Source organism: Helobdella robusta, assembly GCF_000326865.2.
Source record: "Helobdella robusta unplaced genomic scaffold HELROscaffold_25, whole genome shotgun sequence".
Classification (NCBI taxonomy): domain Eukaryota; kingdom Metazoa; phylum Annelida; class Clitellata; order Rhynchobdellida; family Glossiphoniidae; genus Helobdella; species Helobdella robusta.
Window position 1 is genome coordinate 639,081 of NW_008704310.1, and position 25,244 is coordinate 664,324.

General features: G+C 34.7%; 5 protein-coding genes across 5 annotated transcripts; 1 reads left to right on the forward strand and 4 right to left on the reverse strand.

Moving 5' to 3' along the window:
• Positions 1 to 372: 372 nt before the first annotated feature.
• On the reverse strand, positions 373 to 1,008 carry HELRODRAFT_172928 (hypothetical protein; the record flags this gene model as incomplete). The annotated part of the gene is made up of 1 exon (XM_009019589.1): positions 373 to 1,008. One exon carries the CDS (start codon positions 1,006 to 1,008, stop codon positions 373 to 375), a length of 636 nt encoding a protein of 211 aa, XP_009017837.1.
• A 693-nt stretch (positions 1,009 to 1,701) lies between these two features.
• On the reverse strand, positions 1,702 to 12,060 carry HELRODRAFT_99725 (hypothetical protein). Its single transcript, XM_009019590.1, has 12 exons — positions 11,857 to 12,060; positions 10,462 to 10,516; positions 10,198 to 10,313; positions 9,644 to 9,742; positions 9,327 to 9,468; positions 8,743 to 8,821; positions 8,245 to 8,443; positions 3,918 to 4,015; positions 3,318 to 3,510; positions 2,907 to 3,017; positions 2,626 to 2,772; positions 1,702 to 2,217 (listed from the first exon to the last, which is right to left on the reverse strand). Exons 1-12 carry the CDS (start codon positions 11,944 to 11,946, stop codon positions 2,167 to 2,169), a joined length of 1,380 nt encoding a protein of 459 aa, XP_009017838.1. The 5' UTR covers positions 11,947 to 12,060; the 3' UTR covers positions 1,702 to 2,166.
• Positions 12,061 to 17,984: 5,924 nt separating this feature from the next.
• On the forward strand, positions 17,985 to 18,191 carry HELRODRAFT_146924 (hypothetical protein; the record flags this gene model as incomplete). Its single annotated transcript, XM_009019591.1, has 1 exon — positions 17,985 to 18,191. A coding segment is annotated over one exon (207 nt), but the record flags the coding sequence as incomplete, so codon positions are not given.
• A 1,985-nt stretch (positions 18,192 to 20,176) lies between these two features.
• HELRODRAFT_172932 (hypothetical protein) lies at positions 20,177 to 20,704 on the reverse strand (the record flags this gene model as incomplete). The annotated part of the gene is made up of 2 exons (XM_009019592.1): positions 20,177 to 20,610; positions 20,692 to 20,704. 2 exons carry the CDS (start codon positions 20,702 to 20,704, stop codon positions 20,177 to 20,179), a joined length of 447 nt encoding a protein of 148 aa, XP_009017840.1.
• A 3,328-nt stretch (positions 20,705 to 24,032) lies between these two features.
• On the reverse strand, positions 24,033 to 25,091 carry HELRODRAFT_172933 (hypothetical protein; the record flags this gene model as incomplete). Its single annotated transcript, XM_009019593.1, has 2 exons — positions 24,033 to 24,186; positions 24,601 to 25,091. 2 exons carry the CDS (start codon positions 25,089 to 25,091, stop codon positions 24,033 to 24,035), a joined length of 645 nt encoding a protein of 214 aa, XP_009017841.1.
• Between the last annotated feature and the right edge of the window lie 153 nt (positions 25,092 to 25,244).

A 25,244-nucleotide genomic window follows, 5' to 3' on the forward strand; every position in this document is an offset into this window, starting at 1 on the left:
AAATCTGTTAAATTTTATTTTATTGCATCCATTAACATTTAGTTTATATAAAAAAAACAATATAATTAAATCATGTCTTAATTAAAAAGTAATGGAGTTTTAGTTAAAAGTTACTGACACTTCAAAATTATTTTATGTGTATAAACGTAAAGTTATGAAAAAGAGATGCACCAATTTTTACAAATATTACCTGATGACTTACAAATTCTTTTGATTTACATAATTTTTAAACTAAACGAAATACGTTACTTATAGGAGGAGATCATAATAAAATAAAATCTATTTATAAAATGACTAGAACTAATTGAATACATTAGATCACTGTTATAATTATCAAATTAGAACAATGCCAATGGAACTTTCGTTGTTGGTTTATTTTTCTTGCACTTTCAACTCTGTGTTTATTGCTGTTTCAAGTACATCCAACATGTTTTTGTTTGTTTCATAATAGGTTCTGTTGACAAACGCCCTCAATATCCATGGATATGTTAGTGTACATGTTTGAATCACGTTGGAGTATGATGTTATGATTATGTCATGTTTACTTACATCTATTTCGGGATAGTTCAAATTTGTAGCAGCTGATTGAGATATTCCTGAGCTTTCACCATTTTGCAGTTTAATTTGTTTGATTTTGTACATGACCTCTGCTGTTAAGAGTCCATAAAATGTGGAGTAGTAAATGTTCGTTGAAAGCTCTTTTGAATTTGATGTAGAATAGGCAGACACATTCATGACTCCAATGTGTTGAAAATATTCTGATACAATGTAGTGCCTGTGTTCCGTATAATTTCCCTCGTGCTTCAGATCTAATTCATGCACTGCACGAACATTGAAATTAATATCAACTAGAAAGCTGGGGTTTCTTAAAAAGTGAAATACGATAGATGCATTGTGGTTGATGATTTTTTGCAATCGGAATGTGAACGTGTTGGAATGGAGAATAAGGTATGCTGACAGAGCAACAAAGAGACCCACTGCGGCTGTAACGTGCTGTAACTTCAACATTTTCAATTAAATCTAGTTTTCAAAAATTTTAATGAACCTAATGCTAATCTAAATTCTAATCAATCTCCAATTGTCTCTACTCTCTAACGATGATAATAAAATAAAATAAGTCTACTAATCTAATCTCTAATAGTTTTCTCTGCTAATCTAATGCTAATCTGATTGCCGAAAATTAGAATGGTGTGGAAGTTTTATTGGCTCCTCGTACATTTAAACAAACGTTACGAATTACGAACCAAACAATAACCGGTGACTTGTGGTGACTAGCACCGGTCAACTTGCTGAACAAAAAGCACCAGACAAGACAAGGCTTCTAGTTGTTTACTTTTGAATTTGATGTTGGGAAATTCACTTTTATAAACATTTAAAAGGAAATTTTTATTTCGAAATTAATTAATTGGTACATGATCTAACTTGGGGTGATGTTATGATATGGCATGGGGATAGGGTCTTTGAGTATATTGGATGACGTGAACTTTGTACCGGACAAAACACACGCCGCCGCGATTTAGGATGTCTTAACTCAATTTTAAAAATTATTCGAAGCATGATTTTTCATTTGTCTGAGATGGCTACTCTCATTCAATCTTAGTTCGAATCAATGATTTTAAGATTAAAAAGTTGTCAAATGTTGTTATGAATTTTGCTTATCTAACGAACAGATGCAATGTACGATAAAGTCAAAAACAATTCAAATTAAAAACTTTTTTCAAAACAATACGCTTAACATTTTATAAGTGAAAAATAATTCAAAATAGAATAAAGTAAAAGCGGACACTGACGATATTCATTTATAAATTGGTATGCATATAAGTTTCTAAAAATTATAACAAACACAATCAACATTCGACAAAAAATATGAAAAATATTTAGTGATATAGAGAAACACAAGTGACTAGTCAGTTTAAATGTTAGCTATTAATTAGCTATTAATGACTAAATGAAGAGGTAAATTGAAAGTTTGTATTGAATATAAAAAATTAATCAAAATAAATGTTTCCAGAAATTTAAACAATACATTGTAATAACAATAACGTCAATAAAAGACTGTCTGACACAACAGTTGTTGGAATCATGTGAAATTCGTACATGATTTCGTAAATAGATACTACATAACTGGACATGATGCGGCATAAAATGCAAGAGGATTGGGTCACGTTAAGATATATCCTTTGCCACACCTAGAAACGCCTCCCACATCTCTGCCAACTGTCGGTCCAAATTAATTATTCACCATAATCAAATAAAAAATTAATCATTATTAATTAATCCAAGACCGTAATTAAATTCGAGGATATTAATAAATTATCATTAACGTGCTATGATGATCAACATACAACAACAACAACACACGTTTAGACGACATTTTCCCCGAGATCGGGGGTTGCCGTTTGGCTACCTATGATGAAACCATTGTCACTTCTGTCATCATAAGTAATTTATTTGGCTAATTTTTACGCAGGACGCCCTTCCTTACGCAACCACAGTTATAAGCGGTGGGCCTAGCCTTTGATGATCCAACATCACTCACAAGGCAGTGAGGGTCAGTTTAATGTCATAACCAGGACAGATGATCAACATACAAGAAGACATAAACGACAACAGCTATGTACCAACCCTCATTTGTTGGTTGAGCATGATTTGCATATACTGGGTGACATCCTCTTTGAAATCAGATGCTCTCGTGTCGTCCATCCACTTCATTTCCTTCATTATGTTGCTTGATGTCTGCTGCAACTCACTGCTTAACTGTCCCTGACCATCCTGAAGGAAAGCGTACATTGGGCAGTACATCAAATTTAGTGAAGGTCAAAGTTTATTTTACATGAAGTCATTCTCAACATTATTGATGTCGCACAATCCTTTTCCCACGCTCTTCATATCATGCTCGTAAGTACCTCTGGTCCACAACTTGCAGTCATCTCGTTCTTGCTGGCCATCATCTTCTTCTTCATCGCATCATCCTCCTTGCATAACTTGTACAACCTCACTCGTTCCTGGAATGAATCCTTAACAATGACAAAATAATTAATGTACCGAATGTAACAGAAGTATCTGATGTTTTTAAAATGAAAAAAATGTAAGTTTCTAAATCATTTAAATATATCAAACAGCATCCAAAGGGATTAGTCATGTTCAAATCATGCTGAAATTTGTAATGAAAAAAATTTTTTTACTGAACGGCTTAATCTCATGAAGAGCCATGATGTCCAAAGAATTTATCATCTGGACCTGATCACAAAATGACGCAGATAAGCTGACAACAAAATAAATATTAAATGCTGTACATTTGAAAGTTAGTTCAACACCTTGGCAGATTGACACAGGCCCAAATGCTGATTCACAAGTTGCAGCAATATATAGAAATCTGCATTCGATTGGGATGAATACAAATATCCACATTCGTTCAAGGTTTCAGCCAATGAAGATAGAGCTCTTGAAAGTGAAACATGCTCTTCTGTTGTTGACAGCCAATCGATGCTCTTTGATAACGAGATTGTGCTTTGAGAAAGTTCTGTTAAAAAAAACAAAACCGCAAAACTTGTCCATCCACTTATTCAAACTATCAAATTTCCACCATTGAACAAGTTAAATATCCAATCATGAACAAAAATTCTTCAATGCGAAATTAAACATCAGACGATCTATATAGAAGTTTTAATAATGCTAAATTTTTCATTTTGGTAAATTGTGTGAGTCTCCCTAAATAAAATAAATATAAAATATGTAAAAGGAGAAATTTGCAGTTCACAATTTAATAAACAAACAATAAATAAAGAAATAAATAAATGGATTAGCAAGAGATATATAATAGGTGTAACGTTTTACATTAAAAAATCGTAAAGTATTTATGCCAAGTATTTAAACACTAGATATGTTTGTAAGAATTAAGATGAATCTATGGGAACTAGCCTTTCCTATGTGCATAGAGTTCTTCGACATTGTTGTACATGCTCCTCAGATGCACCTCCATCAACTCAACTTGTTGCTGCTTGTCTTCAAGCCACTCATTGTTTGTGGAGGTCTGTTTGTAATAATTTTCCATTACCTTGTACATTTATTATTGCATGTTTTACTTGTTTGCTGTTTTGAATAAAAGTTTGAAACTTTTAGAATAAATGTTTGATCGATATTAGCAATTGAGTGATCGAAATGGCACCTGCATTTAATGTGGACTGAGCTGAAAAATAAAAATTTTGAAAAAAAATTTATTTGGACTGATATTCGGCTGAGGAAATATTTTATATAAACAATCCTTAATCATCGGCACAAATTTGGGCATGAACAAGAAAACAGACAACCAACAACGAAAATTAAAGATTAATTATAAAGAAATCTTCAAGGAAAATTTTTTCAGTTTTCAGTTGTGACTGACTTAGTTGTGACTGGCGTGAGTAGTTGTAGTTGTTTCTTAGTTGAAAACATGGGACTGATTGATTCAACTGGAACATGGGACTGATTGATTCAACTGGAACATGGAACTGATTGATTCAACTGGAACTGATGATATGCTAGTTGGCTTAAATTAGGAAAATGAGCTGAGTTGCAGCGTTAAAACTCCACCGCACAATCAATCGTTGCTTGAACAAAATTTGAACAATTTGACTATAATTTTTATCAGAAATTTTCTGTGCTTTATTTAATCTCATTTAAAAACATCATCTTCATTTTTTTACTCCTTTGTAGAGGATCTTTATAATGTTGTAATATTTGACTGTTATCATCAAATTTTGGTTGTTCTAATGCAGTCAGTAAATTTCTTTCATGAAGATTATTATAGAGATTTTTCAGCAACAAATTTAAAAACTGTTCACCCGAAAAACGTCCGACGGCCAACACATTTCATTTTCTAATTCGCCGGCAATGGGCAAGCCGTAAAATTTATCGGCGGATTTTCGGCGCAAAAAATTCGGCGAATTCGGCCGCCGGCGGCTTCTTAAAAGTCTAAGTGGAGAGAGATGGTGAGGGAGTGAAGCAGTGGATGTTCATGATAAATACGCTTGTGAGACGCTTAAAATAAATTTAATATTTAGATTGAGCTGGTGAAATATTTAATGATTAAATTATTAATAGGTCATAAAATTTTTCTCTTAGTTGTTCAACACAAAATGTCACGAAAACATTAGCTGACAAACACAGTGGAACAAAACGAAAAAAATAACGCAGCATCAATGCATCTAAAAACAACAACACAATACGACTCAACAACACACGTTTAGACGACATTTTCCCAGAGATCGGGGGTTGCCGTTTGGCTACCTATGATGAAACCGAAATACCCCTCGACGCCATCCACATCTGTCACTCGCCTCAGTATCACGCAACCCCGCTTTCACCCTGTCCTTCTCCACCTGCTCTCTCCATCCCAATCGCGGACGACCCCTTCCTACCACTCCTTCAACCTCGAACTCCAACGCTCGCCTAATCCCGACCCTTTCATCCCTTCTCAACACATGTCCATAACCCTCTCTCCTCAACACCCAAGTTTCACCACCATATACCATCGCTGCTCTCACACATGCTTTATATACCCTCCCTTTCATCTTCACTGACCATTTCGTGTGCCCCCCTCACACCACTACATCTCTTATGCACCCATTTCAGACATCCTATACACAATACCGAGTTAGCCTTCACTCTCCTGTCACATACCCCACAGGGGTCTATTTTACTTATCACTCGCTCCCCACCTTCCCCACTCACCATTACCTTCGTCTTACCAATATTAACTTTTAACCCTTTCTTTTCAATAACACTTTTCCATCTGTCAAATTTTAACTGCAATTCTTCCATGCTATCAGCCATCAAGACTAAATCATCTGCATACAAAATATCAAATAACAACCCCTCCATTATGTTTCCACACACAACATCCATCACAATTGATCCAACACTGATCCTTGATGCACTCCTACCTTAACACTAAAAGCGTCCGACATCCCCCTTCCGACCCTCACCTTTGTCTTTGCCCCTTCATACAGCTGCATCACAGCTTTAACAAGTCTCTCATTCACTCCTTTCTTCCTCAACGCCCATTCAATGACCTTCCTCGGTACTCGATCAAAAGCCTTTTCTAGATCCACAAAACACATGTACAATCTTCGTTTCTTCTTTCTATAATTCTCCTGCAACATTCTCACCATGAACAACGCATCCACCGTTCCCCTACCAGGCATAAACCCACACTGCATTTCATTAACTGTCACCATATTTCTCAACCTCCTCTCAAGCACCCTCTCCACTACCTTCATTCCGTGCTCTAGCAATTTCACACCCCTATATGACCCACAATCTCTCACATCTCCTTTGCCCTTATACAACGGCACCAACACACTGTGTCGCCAATCCTCAGGTATACCTTCTCATCATAACTTCAATTCCTATCACCCCACTCGCTTTTATATGTTCTGCCGCCACTTCCGAAACCCCTGTCGCCTTACCTAGTTTCATTTCTCTAACTGCTTTCTCTACTTCCTCCATCGTCACCTTCTCTATAGGTCCGTGTGTGACCGCGGATTCCACATTTCCATCCCACTCATTCTCTTCATTCATCAACCTTTCCATATGAGCTTTCCCCACCTGAGCTTTTTCCTCTTCATCTATGCACAACTTACCAGATCCATCCCAAACACATCCATTCCCTATAACATCTTTCCTATCCCTCATTGATTGCTTTGCTACTTTGAACATTTTCCTCGAACTCACATCAAATTCCATTTCCTTTATTAACCTATCTGATGCTTTCGTCATTGCAGTTGCCACTGCCTGTTTTGCAACCTTCTTAGCCTTCCTATACTCAAACTCCGCTTCCTCCATTATGTCCCTTCTCCATACCCTAAACCTCTCCTTCTTGACCTCCAAAACCCTTCTTATATCCTCATCCCACCACCACGTCTCACCATGCCTACACTTTCCTTTCGTCCATCCACATACTTTATCTGCCGTAGCCAACACACAGTCCCTGTATCTCTCCCAAACATCTCCATCCTTACCACTCTCCCAATTTTCAGCCATCTTCACTTCAAATGCCTTCCTCACCTCTGCAACTTCCATGTCTTTCTCTTTGCCACAAACTTATCCTTCTTCCTCCTCCCCATTTCTTTTGATGTCATATCCATCACAACCATACTATGCTGCAGCACACCAGGTATCGCCTTCACATACTTCCTATGTTTGGCCCTTACCAATATATAGTCTATCATCGACCTATGCTCCCCTGACCTATATGTAATCAATCGCGCTGGTTCCCTTGTAAACCAGGTATTCTCCACCACCATGCTATGTGCATCCGCCAACTCCAACACTCTACGCCCTTCCTCATTCCGTATACCATATCCCCATCCCCCATGTACACCTTCATATCCGTCTGCATCCGCCCCCACATGACCATTCAAATCACCCAACAACACCACAAACTCATCCAACCCCGCTTGCCCAATCTCGTCAGAAACATCATCATAAAACCCATCCTTCTCCTCTTCCTTCCTACTTTGTTGCGGAGCATATCCTGATATCACCCTCACTATTACTTTTCCAAACACCATCACCACCACAATTACACCATTGCTTCTCCGCCTCACTTCCAACACCTTCTCCACCAACTCTTCTCTTACCATCACACCAACTCCTCCCGTACCATCATCCCCCTTCCACCACAACTTATATCTTCCACCTTTAGCCCCCACAAACCTTGTACCCTCACCCTTCCATCTGATCTCCTGTAATGCAGCCACGTCAACCATTCTCCTCTGCAGCTCCTCCACCACTTCCAAACTTCTTCCTGTCAACGTGCCTACATTCCAGGTACCAAACCTCCAACCCCTTGGTCTACAAGTAGTCCTTCTATCTATAGTGCCTTGCACAGCCACACTATAGAGTGGGGTGCCAGTAGCCAGACCATCCACAGGGCCTTGCACCACAACCCCATGGACTAGGTCTCCGGAGATTCTTTGCACCCTCTTCTGCCGGATACTGAGGGCCATTGTTATTTCCGTCATCATAAAAGTATTAATTTTTGGCTAGTTTTTACGCAGGACGCCCTTCCTTACGCAACCACAGTTATAAGCGGTGGGCCTAGCCTTTGATGATCCAACATCACTCACAAGGCAGTGAGGGTCAGTTTAATGTCATAACCAACACATTACGACTCGCACAACGAAATGAACAACAATCCACATACAACGGAACAACTAACACAACAGCAGCAACAACAACAGCAAAGTAACAGGCGACAACCTCCTCGGCATCATCCATCTTGTAGATGGCCAACTTGCTGATGTTCTCCCCCACCTTGTTGATGAACCTGAGGACCCTGGAGGAAGAGGACATAGTGGATGAACTGGACGACCTGGGCAGGGTACCCTCCAGCTCCAGGAAGTCAACCACGTTCGGATCAACCCTCAATGTTGGATGCTTGCATATGCACCTTAGAAATCTAATAGAAGACATTTATGACGGATGAAGTGAAGGGAATAAATGAAGTGAATAAGGAATCAACTGAAAAAGACAAGCACAACTGATCAATGTGTTCAAACAGAAATCTGAATAAAATTATTTGAATAAAATAATGAACACTGATACAAAACATTAAACAAATAACAGAGTAATGATAAATAATCAAAAATTGAACATGTCACAGAAGAAACCAAACATGAAACAACAACCCAATAATGACATGTACCACACCAGAGCATACCAGACCACATCACACCAGCAGCAGAATCATCAGGACACCTTTCAAGAGCCTCCCTCCTGTGCTCAATGAAATCATTGCAGGTTGATTCGTCTCTTGATATTTTCACTCTTGTTGTGCCTGGAAAAAGAAAATGTTTGTTTAAATTATGAAATTGTGATGAAAATAGCTAAAAATTTAAATAATACAGACAATAACAAAGCTACATTTAGCTGGAGAACAATAATGCGATCAAGTTGAAAGATGAAAAATATACTATTGCAAGAAACCAATTTGTAACAAACTCTTTAAAACTTGAACCAACGTAAATAAACTTTACAGAGGCCAGATAAACTATTCTTTTAAACAAAAAACAAGCCTAAGCAGCCTTCATCGGTCAGATCGTAGTAAAAACACCAGAGCAAGTCAGGCTCTCAGTTTAGGGTTAGAAATTAGAATTCATTATTTTAACACTTAGTCAAACTGGAAGACAAAATTGTTACAAAATAAAAGACAACATTTGACCAATATCTGATGTGTTTTATGTACATTATGTTTGATGTCTTATGTAACAATGTTTGCCATGTGCTAAGATATTTAATACATTCAAGTATTGGCAGCTGAATCTTGGTAAGTGTACACTGACCGATCGCATTTTTTTCAGGAGGGGAGGGGATGATGGTGCCAAGTTGTTTGTACTTGTCCACCAGCTTGCTGTGCAGGTATAAGAAGTCACTGAATCTTCTCGTAACTTCCGCATGATCCAGCTGGAACTCTGGAAGGTTAGTCTGAATTCGTTTTCAAGTTTGTTTATGTTTGTAGGCTTGTTTGTATTAAATTTTTGTTTGCAATTTTGTGTTCATTGGCATTCCTGTCTGTTTATACATGAAATAAACCCACATGGTATTTTTTCACCCAGTTTATAATTCATTTGGTAAATGAAAATTCAGAAGCATGACTAACATTGGTACATATCTTGTAGACGACATATGCATTCAAACCCTCTCCTACCTTCCTTGGATCCTTAACAGTTACTGCAATGAAGTGCTTGCTTTCTTCGTTCTAATGTATCATACAATATTATTCATCTATTAAAAATAAGGAATTTTGAAAAAATTCAAATATTTTCGTACTTTGATTATACGTATGATGAACAGATAAAAATATAATGTTCTTATGATTTTTAATCACTTTTAAAACAAAAGGTTATTTGAAATAACAATAAAAAATAACATCACTGAGCACTTGAATCCAAGCATAACACTTTTTCACAAGGCAATCAACAATGAAACAAAAATTAAATTGAAATCTCTCATCAACTTTAGCAGAAAAAAAAAATTTTGAAGTTCAAAAAGTTTATCCACACAACCACAGACACATAAAAAAATACTAGTTAAAAATGTGTCACATGTTTGTTATCCCAAATGCCTTTAGTTAAGTTGAATAAAATTATAACAAAAATAAAAACACTGGTGAGAAAGTTTAAGAAACTGAAAAACTAAAATGCAAGTTGACTCAGCCTCATTGCTCTGTTGTGGGTGCTGAGATGATTGGTGAACATAAGGTGAAGGTTGTTTGTTTGATGTCATCACACACTGGTCTATTGCTATGTCCTCAAAATACTCGTTGGCTTCTTAAATTGTTTCGATATAAAATGTTTGGTTAGAAATTTTAACTAATTTTTCTCTTTTTAATCATCACTTTGACATAAAATAATGTTAAAAATGACAAAATTATTATATAAAAATGTAGATGCAACTTGTACAAATGAAACAAAGAACCAGCAAAGATGTCATCCTCTTTATCAGCATGCTTCTCATGTTTCTGCTTATCACACTGCAAATTAAAAGTAAATTTTTTTTATACAAACACGCTATATTGTTGTTCAGTCACGTGATCATTCAATGTAATCTAAATTAGTTATCGGCATTATTGCCATTATGAACAGTACATTATACAAGAGACCAAACAGAGAAAAGCTCATTCATATTGATCTTGGGTAATTAAAAATTTGTTCACATGTCATACGTGGACCAACAATACGTTAAGAAACTTAATTTTAAAGTCATTGTTGAATAAAAATAACTTACCCCAATTTCAATAGAACAAAAATATGGTTTTAAAAATTCTTAGATACCCCTTGTTAAATTTAATCTCATCATCTACCATCTTCCAATTTATTTTTCAAAATATTGGCTTGAATCTTCCAAAAAACTAAATATGAAAAGATGTAATAATCATGACATAGTGTGTATAATAAAACATTTCATAGACACAACTGTCACAGTTGAAAGAGCTATACAGGTCCATTATCAATTTTAGACCAGTTGGTTATTCATTAGTTTCAGATTAGTTGGTGACTCAGCTGTAAAAGAAGAGAGGCTGATCTTGCAGTGAAGTTTGCACAGTCACTCAGTTCAACACCAGAAAATGCTTCTCCTGATATTTATTTAATAATATGCCACTATCAATCTAAGTAATAATACATTATAATTATAAAACCTGATCTGATTGATATTATAAATTCTTACTACTCCAGCTTTCTTGTTTTCGTATGGTCTAGTTTAGACTATAGAGTCTGTTTAGTAACATTTAAACATACAGACAGATCTTCAGCATACTCAGACAGATAAGATTTTATCTTACACTTGAAAATCATTGTACTGTTGTAACTAGTAACTGCTATGCCCCGTTTACATTATATACATAGTACGATTAAAAAAATCCTTCAATGACTTTTATGTGTAATAAATTAATTATTACTCTTAACAAGCTTAACATAAGATACACATAAAATATAATAGTTAACTAATATATTATTACAATTATGTCTACAATTATGTCTCAACAATCATTTTACATTACGATTATATGATTACAAAAAAAAACAAAATGTCAAAACATATGACCCTTCAACATATATTATGAAAAATATGAGTTAGTGATAAAAAAGAATAAACAATTGGATTAGTTATAGTAGATACAAACATAGAATAAAAAAAGCAGAATAAATAATCAGTATGCATAAAATAAAATCGGTATGCATGCATTGTGTGTTAACTTGTTATGATGCTATGGGCTATACTATACTTAGTATAGAAGTATAGAGTGACTGTAGTACAGTCTATAGTACACTGTCTATACTATGTCTATCTCTATAAATATGTATAACATACCTCATAGATGGAGACAAATAAATCTTCATTTTCGGCACTCAAAGACAACGAGGAGTTTTCTTCAAAATTGGCTGAGAGTGGATCGTTCATTTCACGATTTATAATTATTCAAAAATTTGCGAAACAATGAAACAAATCATCGCTTTTATGACAAGATTTTGAAAAAACTCATCCTCCGACTTAATTTAAACTTTACATAAATTTTCGTGTCGATCTACTTTTAAAAGCAGGGTACGGCTATTAAAAGCATACACGTAGTTGTCGGTAAAAGAAGATCTGCTCCATAATAACATAATTAACGATAAACAGGTAAAACATATATGTTGAATTAAAAGAACAATAATAAAAGAACAATAATAAAAATAATAATAGGAATAAAGAGGTGAAACAGCTTCAGTTATCTCGGATGTCTGATTATTACCTCAGGTTGTAAATGTGATGCGGATATCATACGAGGATAGATAGCGAAGGATGGATAGGGAAGGATGGATATTTTAAATGAAAAACATCCTCGCCAACAATAATGTCAGAATATCAAAAAAATCAAAACTGTTGGTGGGTTACATTTTTCTTGTGCTCACTTACGGCTCTGAGTTCTGGACAATTGCTGTTTGTGTTGTAATGAGTGAGTTCTGCTGATAGAAATATTCTCTTAAATGGTTTGTTATTTTATATAATCAACAAAATTGATGTCTTTGATAACATTTTACTTGAAAAATGTTTTGAATTTAACTCAGCAATCTTTATTTCTGAAACTAAAGAACTTTCTGCAAAGAAATTAGCAAAATAGCTAATCCTTGTAATTTTTAAATTTCGTTGAATGGTGTGACTGTTTCAAGGACATTTTCTACAAAGTTCCTTGGTGTCTTCATAACTAGCAACCTGGGATGGAAGGAAAATATCGTGTCAATTTCAATGAAAATTAGTAAAAATCTTGGAATTATTAATAAACTAAAATTCACATTTTCCAAAGTTATTTATATATTTTTTATTATTATTCTTTAAAAATCAGGATCTGACAGACGCAAAAACTGTAACAACATGCAAGGCAGTAGTACAAAATTAAACAAATAAGTGAGTAAATAAATACGAAAAGTGAGGAAGAAAAATGTTAAAACATGAAAAATGAAATAAGTTAGAATAAAATAAATAATAATAATAAAATAAATAAAAGAAAAGTAATTGACAATGAAATATAAAATGAAGTATCGGCAAATTAATAGACTAGATGATGACTTAGTGAGTTAGTGAGGTGATCGATAAATAAAAACTAGATCTGTGAATGATAAAGTTTTAATGAGTATTAATATGTTTGAGGTGTCTTGTGATGAAGGTCTTTTCTGGTATGTAGATTGGGCGATGACTTGATAGTTAGGTTTGCACTGACGAAGGTTGTGTATTGTAGCTTTAATTGGTGGTAGTAGAGGATGGATGACGTCTTTGTTGTTTATTTTCTTGAACAGTCTTGAATCGAGTGTGTTGAATGTCTGAGTGACGGTAGGATATAATGCAGGTAGGTAGTTGAAGCGAATTAGTTTTTTGATGAGAGATTGTAGTTGCTGGAGTTGTTGTTGTGCAGCAAAACCAGACCAGGAGGGAGCCTCATATTTGATGCGTGAGATGATAAGTAATTCAGTGATGTCGAATAATTTGACGCCTCTGAGACCATGTGAACGGAGTGTTTTGAGTGCGTGAAATGTTTGAAAGCCTTTTGTGATGATGTAATTGATATGAGGTGCTATATTGAGTGTGGAGGTGAATGTGATGCCTAATATTTTTAATTGATTTGTGCGAGTGATTGATGGGTGTTCAGGAGGTAATGTTATTTTTTTACGGCTATTGTGAATGATGAGTTCGAATGATTTATTGAGATTAAGTGAAAGGTTGCATCGTTTTGACCATGTAGTTAATGAGTCGAGTTCTGATTGGATGGTGTTTGAGTTAGATGATGGGATGATAAAGTAGGTGTCGTCAGAGTATTTGATGATTTGATTAGAGCTATGAAAAGTTTTGAAAGTAGAAGCGTTGATGATATATTGATAAATTTACACAATCCATACTTAAACTATTGTATAATAATATGAGGAAAAAACATTAAATCACATTAGAATATCTTATTTAAGCAACAACATTATTTCATTTGAATATATATTGGTTTGCGGAAATATGATCACGTAACTTTTTTTTAGAGAAAATCTTATTATCTATAGATACTCCCACATAAATATAAATACTCAAATATTAATAATTTTTATCAAATAGTTAACTTTAATAAATGTCAACGTTTTGTTGCCTATTACATGATGTATAATTTGAATGAGAATCGAATTATATAATCAGTCTGTGTTTATTTATAGATTGAAATTCTGGAATAATCTAGACGTCGAGTTAAAACAAGTCGATAATATATCTAAATTTAAAAAAATATATTGAACCAGTTAAATCAATTATTTCGTCAATTATTGTTATGTATTTTAGCTTGTTATTGATTATCGTTAAAGAAGTTTAATAAGTTTTTTTACTTTTTTCATAATTATGAGAAAAACATCGGCGGTGCTACGACCGCTTCAACATGACATGCGCCAAAATCTTGCCATTTCATTCATTAAATTCGTTTCCATAAAAATAAATTGATCAACTCAAAAACATTTCTGGTCTGATGAAAATTTATTAGATTAATGTTTGAGATAGAAATGTTTTTCAATATTGATTGCACGATTATGCTATCAACTTCTCTCCAATAAACGTTCACGCGAAATTTTTTATTCCATGCAAGGGACGGGTGTGTCAATGATGGACTCCGATGACTTAATGGAACATATACTAATAAGCAAATTACCCCGTAACAGATATATGCTAATAACCCCTCAGCAGCAATAGGCTAGTTACCTCTTTCAACTTTCGGAGATTCTTTTTAATGCAAAAGCCTATATATTTTATTCTATATATGCGCCATTTTCTGTCTTTACGCAATGGTAATGAATTTTAAATCAATATTTATTTTTTTAAGAAAACTTTATTTAAAAAAATTAGAAAGCACATGTTAATTTTATTTTGATTATATGGACCAAACTTTGGTAATGATCCTGTTTGACAGGATCCAGGTTTTCACAGTTCCCGACGGAACTCAATTTACTTCGTTTATTTTTTGGTTAAATCAGAAGATGGGTCAGATTCGCAACACTTGCTAGAAGGATTTTAAAATATTTAAAAATTGTTTATAACAAAACATTTATGCTTTTATGAAACTTTCTGACGCCTCCGTTTTGTTAGTGTGCCACAAAATTTTCAAACCATCTAAAATACATAAGCCACAAAATGAATGGATTGAAACTGAACTTAAAACTTTTCAGAGATATCAATTAGTATTTGGAATTTAATTTTAATATTTATTATGCAATGTTATATAATTCAGTATCTCATCTAATTTCTAGCCATAATATGGGTCATTTCAAAAAGATTTTTGAATGTGTTATTAATTTTTCATAAAAAATCATGATGACCTGGTTATGGATTAATAAAGAAATCAAACTTAATTTGAACGGTTCTACCATAGACTAGATATTTTTTTGACTATTGTGCATCTTAAAATTTGGAAATCACCAAGAATTCCTTTCAATTCAACTACGTTTTCCTTAAAACTGATAACATATTTCCGGGATAACATCAGGGATAACAAATTAACACAACTTTATAACTAGGGATGCACCGAAGTTCGGCCCCGGCCAAAATCCGGCCTTTTTTCAAATCCGGCCCCGGCCGAATTTGGTGGCCGGATTTAGGGCCGGATTTAAGCGTCTATCAACATTTAAAAATTTTACAAATTGAAAAAAAAAATTTATTGAATTCGATTAATTTTATGTCAATAAGTTAAAGGCTAAGCATACATGACACATAATAACAACATCACTAATTGTGAGGTTAGCTGAACAATTTGTTTTGTGCTATAACATGGGTTATGCATAAATTATAAGCTGATCTTTGTGCAAAAGAACTTGTGCACGTGATATATACTACATAATTGTATATTACGGATGATATAGCTACATAATATATATATATATATATATATATATATATATATATATATATATATATATATATAGGTTAGGCTAGGCTTACATGGCACATAATAACAACATCACTAATTGTGAGCTGAGCTGGACAATTTTCTTTGTGCTTTAACATGGGTTATGCATAAATTATAAGTTGATCTTTGTGTAAAAGAACTTGTGCACGTGCATGCATGGCACATAATAACAGCATCACTAATTGTGAGCTGAGCTGGACAATTTCCTTTGTGCTATAACATGGGTTATGCATTAATTATAAGCTGATCTTTGTGTACAAGAAATTGTGCACTTATATATAATAGTATATGACGATGATGCAGCTATAAAGCGCATAATTTAAGAACAATACATTTATTAAGCATTTTTTATTATTGGTGAATTTTATAAAAATGGCTGAAAAGAAATCCGGAGTATGGGCGTTTTTTGACGTTAAAACAAACGATAAATCCAAGGCAGTTTGTAAGGAATGCAATGCAGTGTTGTCGCGGGGTAAGCCTGATAACCCCAAAAGTTTCTCAACGTCTTCTTTGATTACTCATCTAAGGTCAAAGCATCCTTTTCAGTATGATAATATGAACAGTTTAAAGTCTTCGATTGCAGTAGCCGTAGAATGCGAAGATGCCCCCTCAAATGACAGTGATGCGAGTTTGCTAAGAAATGTATCAATCCAGCCCACCCAGCCAAAGATTAGAGAAGCATTTGACAAACAAAAACCTTTGGATATAAACAATGACAATGCTAAGCGTATCCATGTGGCGATTGCTAAAATGATAGCGATAGATATGGAGCCTTACCAGGTCGTCGAAAAATCAGGATTTATCAATTTGGTGAAAACCTTGGAGAGAAGGTACAGCATGCCTTCTCGAAAGTATTTCACCGAACGTGTAATTCCTGATCTTTTTGAAAAAGCATCTTCATCACTGAAGGAGAAGGTAGCTGGAGCATTGAGCCTTGCGTTGGACAGCAGACATAACAACGGAGTCGTATTTGGGATTGACAGCCCATTGGTTAACTTCTACGTTCGAACGCCAAAGTTATGTTTTGCAGTGTGTAAAATATTCAGGTCAACACACAGCAGCAAATCTACTATCAGCGTTTGATAGGTCACTCGAAAATTGGAACATTCCACGAAACAAATGTCATTTAGTTTTGGGAGACAATGCGGCAAATATTACCAAATGTTTCCGAGATGGAAACATTAAAAGTGCACCTTGTTTTGCCCACACGGTTCAATTCTGTATCAACGATGGTATATTAAGGCAACGTGGTGTTATTGATCTCCTGAAAGTTGGACATAAATTAGTAGGCCATTTCATACACTCGTTATCAGCCACGGATCGTTTGCACAATTTGCAAGCGGATTTAAATCTGCCAAAACACCAGTTAATTCAGGACATCCCCACAAGGTGGAATTCAACATTCTTCATGGTGCATCGACTGTTAGAGCAACGTCGAGCAATAACATTGTACTGTGCTGAAAATGAATCTGTTACTAATTTGTCACCAAATCAATGGTCTGTTGCTGAAACTGTTGCTGCGGTTTTGGAACCATTCGAGGAGGTTACCAGAGAAGTTAGCTCACCATCAGCATCTATATCTTTGGTTATTCCAATGGTGTATCTTTTAGTATCAGTTTTGGAAAAAGAAAGTTGGGATGCTGGCATTAAAACAATGAAGGCCACACTGCTGAATGCTATCAACACCAGGTTCCAAAACATTATAAATGACCGAGTTTACAGTGTAGCCACAATGCTTGATCTAAGGTTTAAGACCTGCTTCTTGAACGATACAGCTTGTACCGAAGCGAAGGCAGGAGTTGTGCTTGCTGTCACTAAATTGTTACCTCAAAATAACAAAGAATTAGAGTCTACATCAGAGGATGTGCAATCCCAAAAGCCAACAAAAAAAAGACGTGTTAATGAATCATCTTCAAAATTGTGGGACTGTTTTGAAGATATGTTGGAAAATGAAGTAACGAGTATTTCTAACAACAGATCACCTCATGATAGCATCAGTGATGAACTCTCAACTTTCTTGGAAAAACCATTGTTACAGCGACAGCAAGACCTAGCTACATGGTGGAAGTTTAACACTAAAAAGTATCCAACCATATCAAAGGTTGCACAAGTTTACCTAGCACCTCCACCAACAAGTGTACCATCCGAAAGATTGTTTAGCACGGCTGGAAACATCATCACTGAGCATCGCACAAGACTGCCCCCTGACAACGCTGAGAAGCTGATATTCTTAAAATACAATGCTTCTCTTATTTAACTATTTACATGTGAAATAATAAACTTTTTTTGTACACTGAAATTTTTTCAATAAAAAACAATCAATACTTTATGCTTTGTGTTATTTTTTGGTGTTCAACATGTAGATAACCGTAAATGTGAGTATTTTTTCTAACGTATGTAAAATGGTAACTAAAATCCGGCCCCGGCTCCGGCCGGTTTTTGAATTTTAAATCCGGCCCCGGATCAAGTGATTCTCGAATTTGTTTCATTCTTCTAATCTGTGCCAAGCATGATATAGAGATCATTTTAAAATGAGATTTCATTGTTAGGTTTGAATCAATTATAAAACCTAGATTCGACACTGCTTTCCAGAAATCTATTTTTTTATCATTCATAACAACTGAATTTATATCCAAGTCTGCCAACTGCTGCCAGGTACCAATAGGAAGAAATTTTGTTTTACCCTGGTTAAGCTTCAATTCATTTCTCGACATCCACAGACTAACCTCCGACATACATTCAATGAATCTCGTAATCTCGTCTTGAAATAATATCGGTTTACCTGATAACATAATTTGAATGTCGTCTGCATATGCATGGCTTTTAAAATCATATGAATCAATTATCTTCAGCACATCAGATGTATAAAGCAGAAACAATAAAGAACCCAAAACAGATCTCTGCGGCACACCAGAGCGAACCACACTGACGTAGGACAAACTCTCGTTGAACGAAACCTGCTGTGTTCGGCCAATCAAGTAGCTTCTGAGCCAATTTATTATTTCCCCAAATATTCCAAAATTTTGATGCAGAATGAGCAGTAACATTTCATGATTGACACAGTCGAAAGCCGAGCTTATGTCCAAAAATGCCAACAAGGAAATGTTTTGAGCATCCATCTCGGCATAAACCCCTGAGAGAACATGTAGCAGGGCAGTTTTAGTGGAGTGCAATTGTCTAAAACCGGATTGATGTTCAGGCATGAGATTATTATCATTCAAATGAGCAAGCAATTGTCTCGACACCATTCTTTCAATGAGTTTTGATATAAATGACAGATTATTGACTGGTCGATAATTACTGACGTCACCTGGATCTGCATCACTTTTTTTCAATAACGGCACAACAATTGCATGTTTACATGTTTCATGCACAGATTTATCAAACTGGTTATAAATGGACAGGCAGCACCAGTACAAGAGGAACAACTCTATTAACAATTCTCCTTACCTTGTTACTGAATAAACCAAATTCTGCATTTACATCATTAACAACGTTTGGATTGTTCGACCTTTCCATGTGAATGTTAAAATCTCCCGCTAACAAAATACGGAAACTGATGATTGTAACACATTTTAAGACCGAAATCAGCTCATCAAAAAAAGATGCCGTTATTTGTTCAGATCCAGGTCTGTAAATTGCCAGTAGGATATAATCTAATTCATTAATTTAAAGTTTCACCGCCAGAACCTCGAAAGCAGTAACCAGTGGCAGAGTGATCTTTTTATATCTAAAAATTGATCGGAAAAAAATGATTAAACCTCAATGGTGTAGGTCGTGCGATCTTAAACGGTCTACAAACTGATAGCCAGGGAGCATTGATAACCCAATAGAAATATTATCTGCCGAACCATGCCAGCTCTCCGTCATAACAAAAATGTCTAGGCCTTCGTAAATCAAACCATAAATAGAGCTGAATTTTGTTATTATAGTTCTGATATTTAAAACTCCCAGAACCACCGATCGCTCCTCATTTCCAATTTTGCAGGCTTACTTTTACCTGATGCTTTATTAAAACTTTCGTTGATTTTATCATCCTCAACATACTGAAATTTACCTATTGCATTTTTAATGTTACACCCCTTTTCACCACACACATCAAGACTTGAGATTTTATATTGACACTTACCATAATAGCTTTTATTATTTGCATATATATAAAACGACTTTTAACGTTTACTCCATCAAAATCAATATCATCAACGCTACCATCAGTGCCATCTCTCTCAATCAAACTTTTTCTTTCAGTTTTTGATCCCTCCAAAACTTGACTATTTTCCCCCTTCCCGGAGGTCCCCTCACTCTGAATAAAAAATCACCGCCTACAGATTCTTGCATTTTTGCATCATTGATCAACTTTTTCAACTCATCTCTCTGATCATTTGATAGGTCGTGACTAAGCCAAACACCTTTTAGAACATCATCCAACGATTTCATTCGTGATACATTATCCATTATAAAGTTTTTCGACTCAACACCATCAAGACTAATCAATAACGGTCTGTTTAATTTAATTTTTTCCCCCAGTCTCGTTACTTTAACAACTGCTTTCTCGGCAACTTCGCTTCGAGTCAAGTGATTAAAAATCCTCATAACATGTTCTTTGTCGTCGTCTCCTTCAGCAAGTCTAAAATGGACCAAATTTTGTTCTCTCTCCTTGATATCTGTCGCATTATTTAACTTTTTTTGCACATTCTTGACTTCAACGTTAATTACATCAATGTTTTTTTAACCTCTTTGCTTACTATATCGGTCCATGATGTATTGACTCCACCACTGCCCGTACGCATTTCATCAACAGCATATATATATATATATATATATATATATATATATATATTTTACAATATTATAATTATATTACAATATTATATTGTAAAAATTATGGTCTATTACCAACATTTACTCGAAGTTCTGCGACCAACCGACGTAATCTAACAATCGAACAAGATCGCGAGCAGCGACTGCTCCATCTCTCTCGAGAATTAGAAGTTAAAAAGAAGGTAGTTCAAGACTTGTTGAATCATATTGTAAAAATTATGGTCTATTACCAACATATATATATATATATATATATATATATATATATATATATATATATATATATATATATATTGACATTTTGACATTTTTATTTCATCAAATCAAACAGTGAAATCATAAAAATGAAATCAATGAAAGGAAATGATCTGGAAATCGAAAAAGAAATCTGGACTTCTTGTACTGATCACCAGTGACAATTTGTAATAATGATATATGAGCAGATTTAAACAAATAAAAGAATTCAAGGTACCCAAACACATTATAAAGAGTAATTCTAATATTTCAAAACTGTTCCGAAATATAAAACATAATTATAAAAAAAAAATTCAATATACCCAAACACGATATAATGTAGGTTATAGATATTTCAAACAGTAATTCTAATACTTCTAAATTGTTTCGAAGTTTAAAATATAATAACATTTTGACTAACTTCTAAATTTGAATCTTATCTTATGGAAATACCACGCCAGAAGCACATACACTCACTAACGCGCACAAAAACATTCACGTAAACACACACCTGTTCATCCACACACACTCAGACAAGCACAGCACTCATTCACACACACTCACACAAGCAACCACATTCGCACACACTTAGACACACATAATGCTACATGAACATGCTTTCCCAGATAACTAGATGGTGGTTTCGGGATCTAAGTTTGTTAAAAAGTTACGTAGCTTCCTCTTAAAGAGTTGTAGGTTTTTGATTTCATGTAACTGAGGAGGAAGCAGTTCAGTCCAAATTTTTGGTCCAGTAAGTTTAATATTTTATGAAAATAATTTAATACGGGTTCTTTGTGTGTAAAAGAATTGGGTGTGTCTTGTATGGGCAGATAGAATAGAATTGCTTGTTGTGTAAAGGTGGTCTAGAGGAGTAGGAAGAAGTTTATTAATAAATTTGAAAACAAGTATGGCTGTGAAATAATAACATATAAACCTTAATGGTAGAATATTGTTATTTACAAAAAAGGGTTTAGTATGGGCAAAAGGATTAGTATTAAAGATAAGACGTATTGAGCGTTTTTGAGAGAGCGTAATGTTGTACAAGTGACTTTTAGGACTGTTTCCCCATTTATTTTATTTTGTAGAAAATTCCAATTAGTTTATTGACCTTTTGGGAAGTTGATTGCAGGTGGTAGTCCCTCGAGAGGTTATCTGTTATATTGATACCTAGGAATTTAGTTGAACGAGTACGATTAATTGTATTGTTGTTAAGCAGCAAGTTTAGATCTTGGACTTGGTTAGTTAATATTTTGGGACCGAAAATTATATAAGAACATTTGGAATGATTTAGTAGTAGTTTATTTGCCAGAAACCAGTTGGAAAATCCTGATAGTTCTTGATTGATGATGTCTCGGCAGTTGTTGATGTCGTCTGGTGTAAACAAAATGTTCGTGTCGTCGGCAAATTGTACACATTTGGCTAATGATGAGACGTTACAGAGGTCATTGATGTAGACTAGAAATAGAAAAGGACCCAGTATGGATTCTTGAAGAATTACATTCTGGACATGAGTTTTATTTGATTTGAAGTTATCGATATAAACATATTGAGAACGCAAGGAGAGATAGCTCACCAACCAATTGAAAGCGATTCCCCTCACACCATACCACTCAAGTTTTTTTAGGAGTATGCTTTGGTCAATTACATCAAATGCTTTTGAAAGATCCAGAAATAGGCCAACAGATAGTTTTTTGCTATTCATACCGTTTAGTGAGTAAAGTCTAGAATAGCAAACTCCGTTGAATGCTTGGCCCGGAAGCCGTATTGGCAGTTACATATAATGTTGTTGAGATTGAAGAAAGAATTTAATCTGATGTACATTATGTTTTCCAGAATCTTGGATAAAGGAGACAACAGAGATATGGGTCTGTAGTTATTTATATCATCCAGGAATCCTTTTTTATGGATAGGAATAATTCTGGATATTTTGAAGATATCTGGAAAAATTCCCGTTGATGATGATAAATTAAAGATGTGGATTAAAGGTAAAGTTGTGGAATGGATTATGTTTTTTATTAGGTATATGTTATGGCCATCATCGGAGTAACTGTTTTTGTTTTTCATTTCACGGACAATAGATAGTAATTTGCGTTCAGATACAGGGTTAAGAGATATGGATTGAGTTATAGTAGGACCCAAGAGTTTCATGGGGTCAACCTTACCCGGTAGGAGATTGAAAGAATGTTTGCTTGAAACGTTTGCAAAATGTTCGTTCAGACGGTCGCAAATTTCCTGTTTGTTGTCAACTGTTTAGTTGCTTACAGTGAGTTTGGATATGGATGAGTTGATGGGTTTTTTGTTTAGTGCACATCTTATCAAATTCCATTTGGCTTTGATGTCGTTGGGAGAATTACTGAGTTATTTGTGTAATATTCTCGTTCTGTTTTTCTTTTAATGGTTGTAAACATGTTGCGGAATTTTTTATACTCAGAAATATTGTTTGGAGTAGGATTACGGAGCCTTTTACAAAAGAGCTTGTTTTTTTATTGGATAGTTTTTTTATATGTGTGTTGACCCAGCTTTTGTTTTTTGGTTTAACAGGTAAAAATGGAGCAAATGTACTTATCGCTTTATTGAGTATGGCATATAGCTGTGATAAGGAATCATTAACATTGTCTACCGTGATCAATGACGTCCAGTCCTGAGCAGATAACGAATGGTTGATGTCATATAAAGATTTTGGAGTCAGAAGTCTGGAGTATTTTTGTGGTGCAGAATAATTAAGTTTATTGAGGTTAGATGGAATGGTGAAAATAAGAAAATGGTCTGAGAAGTCAGATAAGACTGTTCCAGAAAAATGAGTAGTAATATTATTTGTGAAGATATTGTCAATTAACGAGGAAGAGGAAGACGTAATGCGTGTGTCACAGGTTATAAGTGGAAAAAAGTTGTACGATGATAGAAGGTTGGAAAAAGCTAAAAAAATTTATTAAGATCAAGATTGAAGTCACCGATTAAATAAGATTTATTGGGAGGTTTTAGTGTAGGTAAGATAATTTCAAGTTTGCGTAGTAGTAGATCAGGGTTGGAATTAGGCGGTCTGTAGATTGCAATTATGCATATTAACTGCGATGTCGACGGAAAGAAAGTCAATAACTTCATCATCCAGTACGGCTTCGCAGTTAACTGAATAGCTGATTCCCTGTTTGATGAAAATCCCGACACTACCACCTTTTTTGTTAGATCTGTTTTTAAAAACAAAGTTATAATTAGGCATATTAATATATTTAACAGTGTCATCATTTAACCAGGTTTCAGAAATTATGATAAGTGGAAAAAAATTTGAAAGGGAATCGTTTAGTATTAACAAATCTGCCATTTTATTGAACAAACTACGACTATTGGAATGATTAATAAATAAATTATTATCAGTTTAAAAAAAATTGTTAAGTATGAAGTTTAAATTGTTTATGGTGTAATTTTGAAAGTTATTGATAAAAATGTCTGAAAAATTAATACTGTTATTGGATGGGTTGACAGAAACTAAATCAGAAGATGTATCGCTGGAATCAGGCAGGTTAGTACATGGAGAGTTGTTTGTGTTTCTATTCATGATTGGTTATTTGTTGCTTGGCCTTTTTTTTCATTATGCAAGAAACGCCATTCTTTTGGGTATGATGTTTGGATCGTTGATTTTAGGAGAATCTATTTTGTCAATGCAGACACGAAACATTGATGAATCTTGGTTGTCACGATTGGTGTGGGGAACTTTTGATGGCTCGGTATTTTTAAATACCGGGTAACATGATAACACGTTAATCCCGCATGATGATAAAAATTCGCTGACATCGCTGGCTGAACATTTCTGGATGTTACTCATTGAGTAGACACGTTTGTTGTACAGAACTTTATCGGCTTTTAGTTTGCAGTCAACTTCATTTTTACCAATAATTTTTGGAGCTGAACGTTTGTTTGAATTTGTATCTGCTTTAATGTTGTTGTTGTCAGTGTCGCTGTTTAATGCGCGCGGGCGTTTATTTTTTCTGGTGACAAGGGTGACCGACGAGTCTTCGGTCGGGGTTCTTGAAATATCGGACCACAGGGGTTTTCCAAGCTGGACGGTAGAGTTGACAAGTGGAATATTCGGCATAACAGTAGGTTTAATATTTTTCGAGTTGGCAGTTTTACAGTTGTTTTCAACATTAATATTTGACAACAAACTTGTATTGTTTTTAAGACTTGAATATCGTGTTTATTAGCTTCAATTATATTGTTTAAGCGCACCTATTGAGAGTGAACTATG

Bases quoted from the DNA above. Each gene is read 5' to 3' on its own strand.
- HELRODRAFT_99725 (XM_009019590.1), bottom strand. From the start codon at position 11,946: ATGAACGATCCACTCTCAGCCAATTTTGAAGAAAACTCCTCGTTGTCT. The intron at 8,444-8,742 runs GTGTCCTGATGA...GTCTTCTATTAG, and splicing joins AGGAGGGAGGCTCTTGAAAG to ATTTCTAAGGTGCATATGCA. The intron at 3,018-3,317 runs GTGTTGAACTAA...GTCATTGTTAAG, and splicing joins GCCTGTGTCAATCTGCCAAG to GATTCATTCCAGGAACGAGT.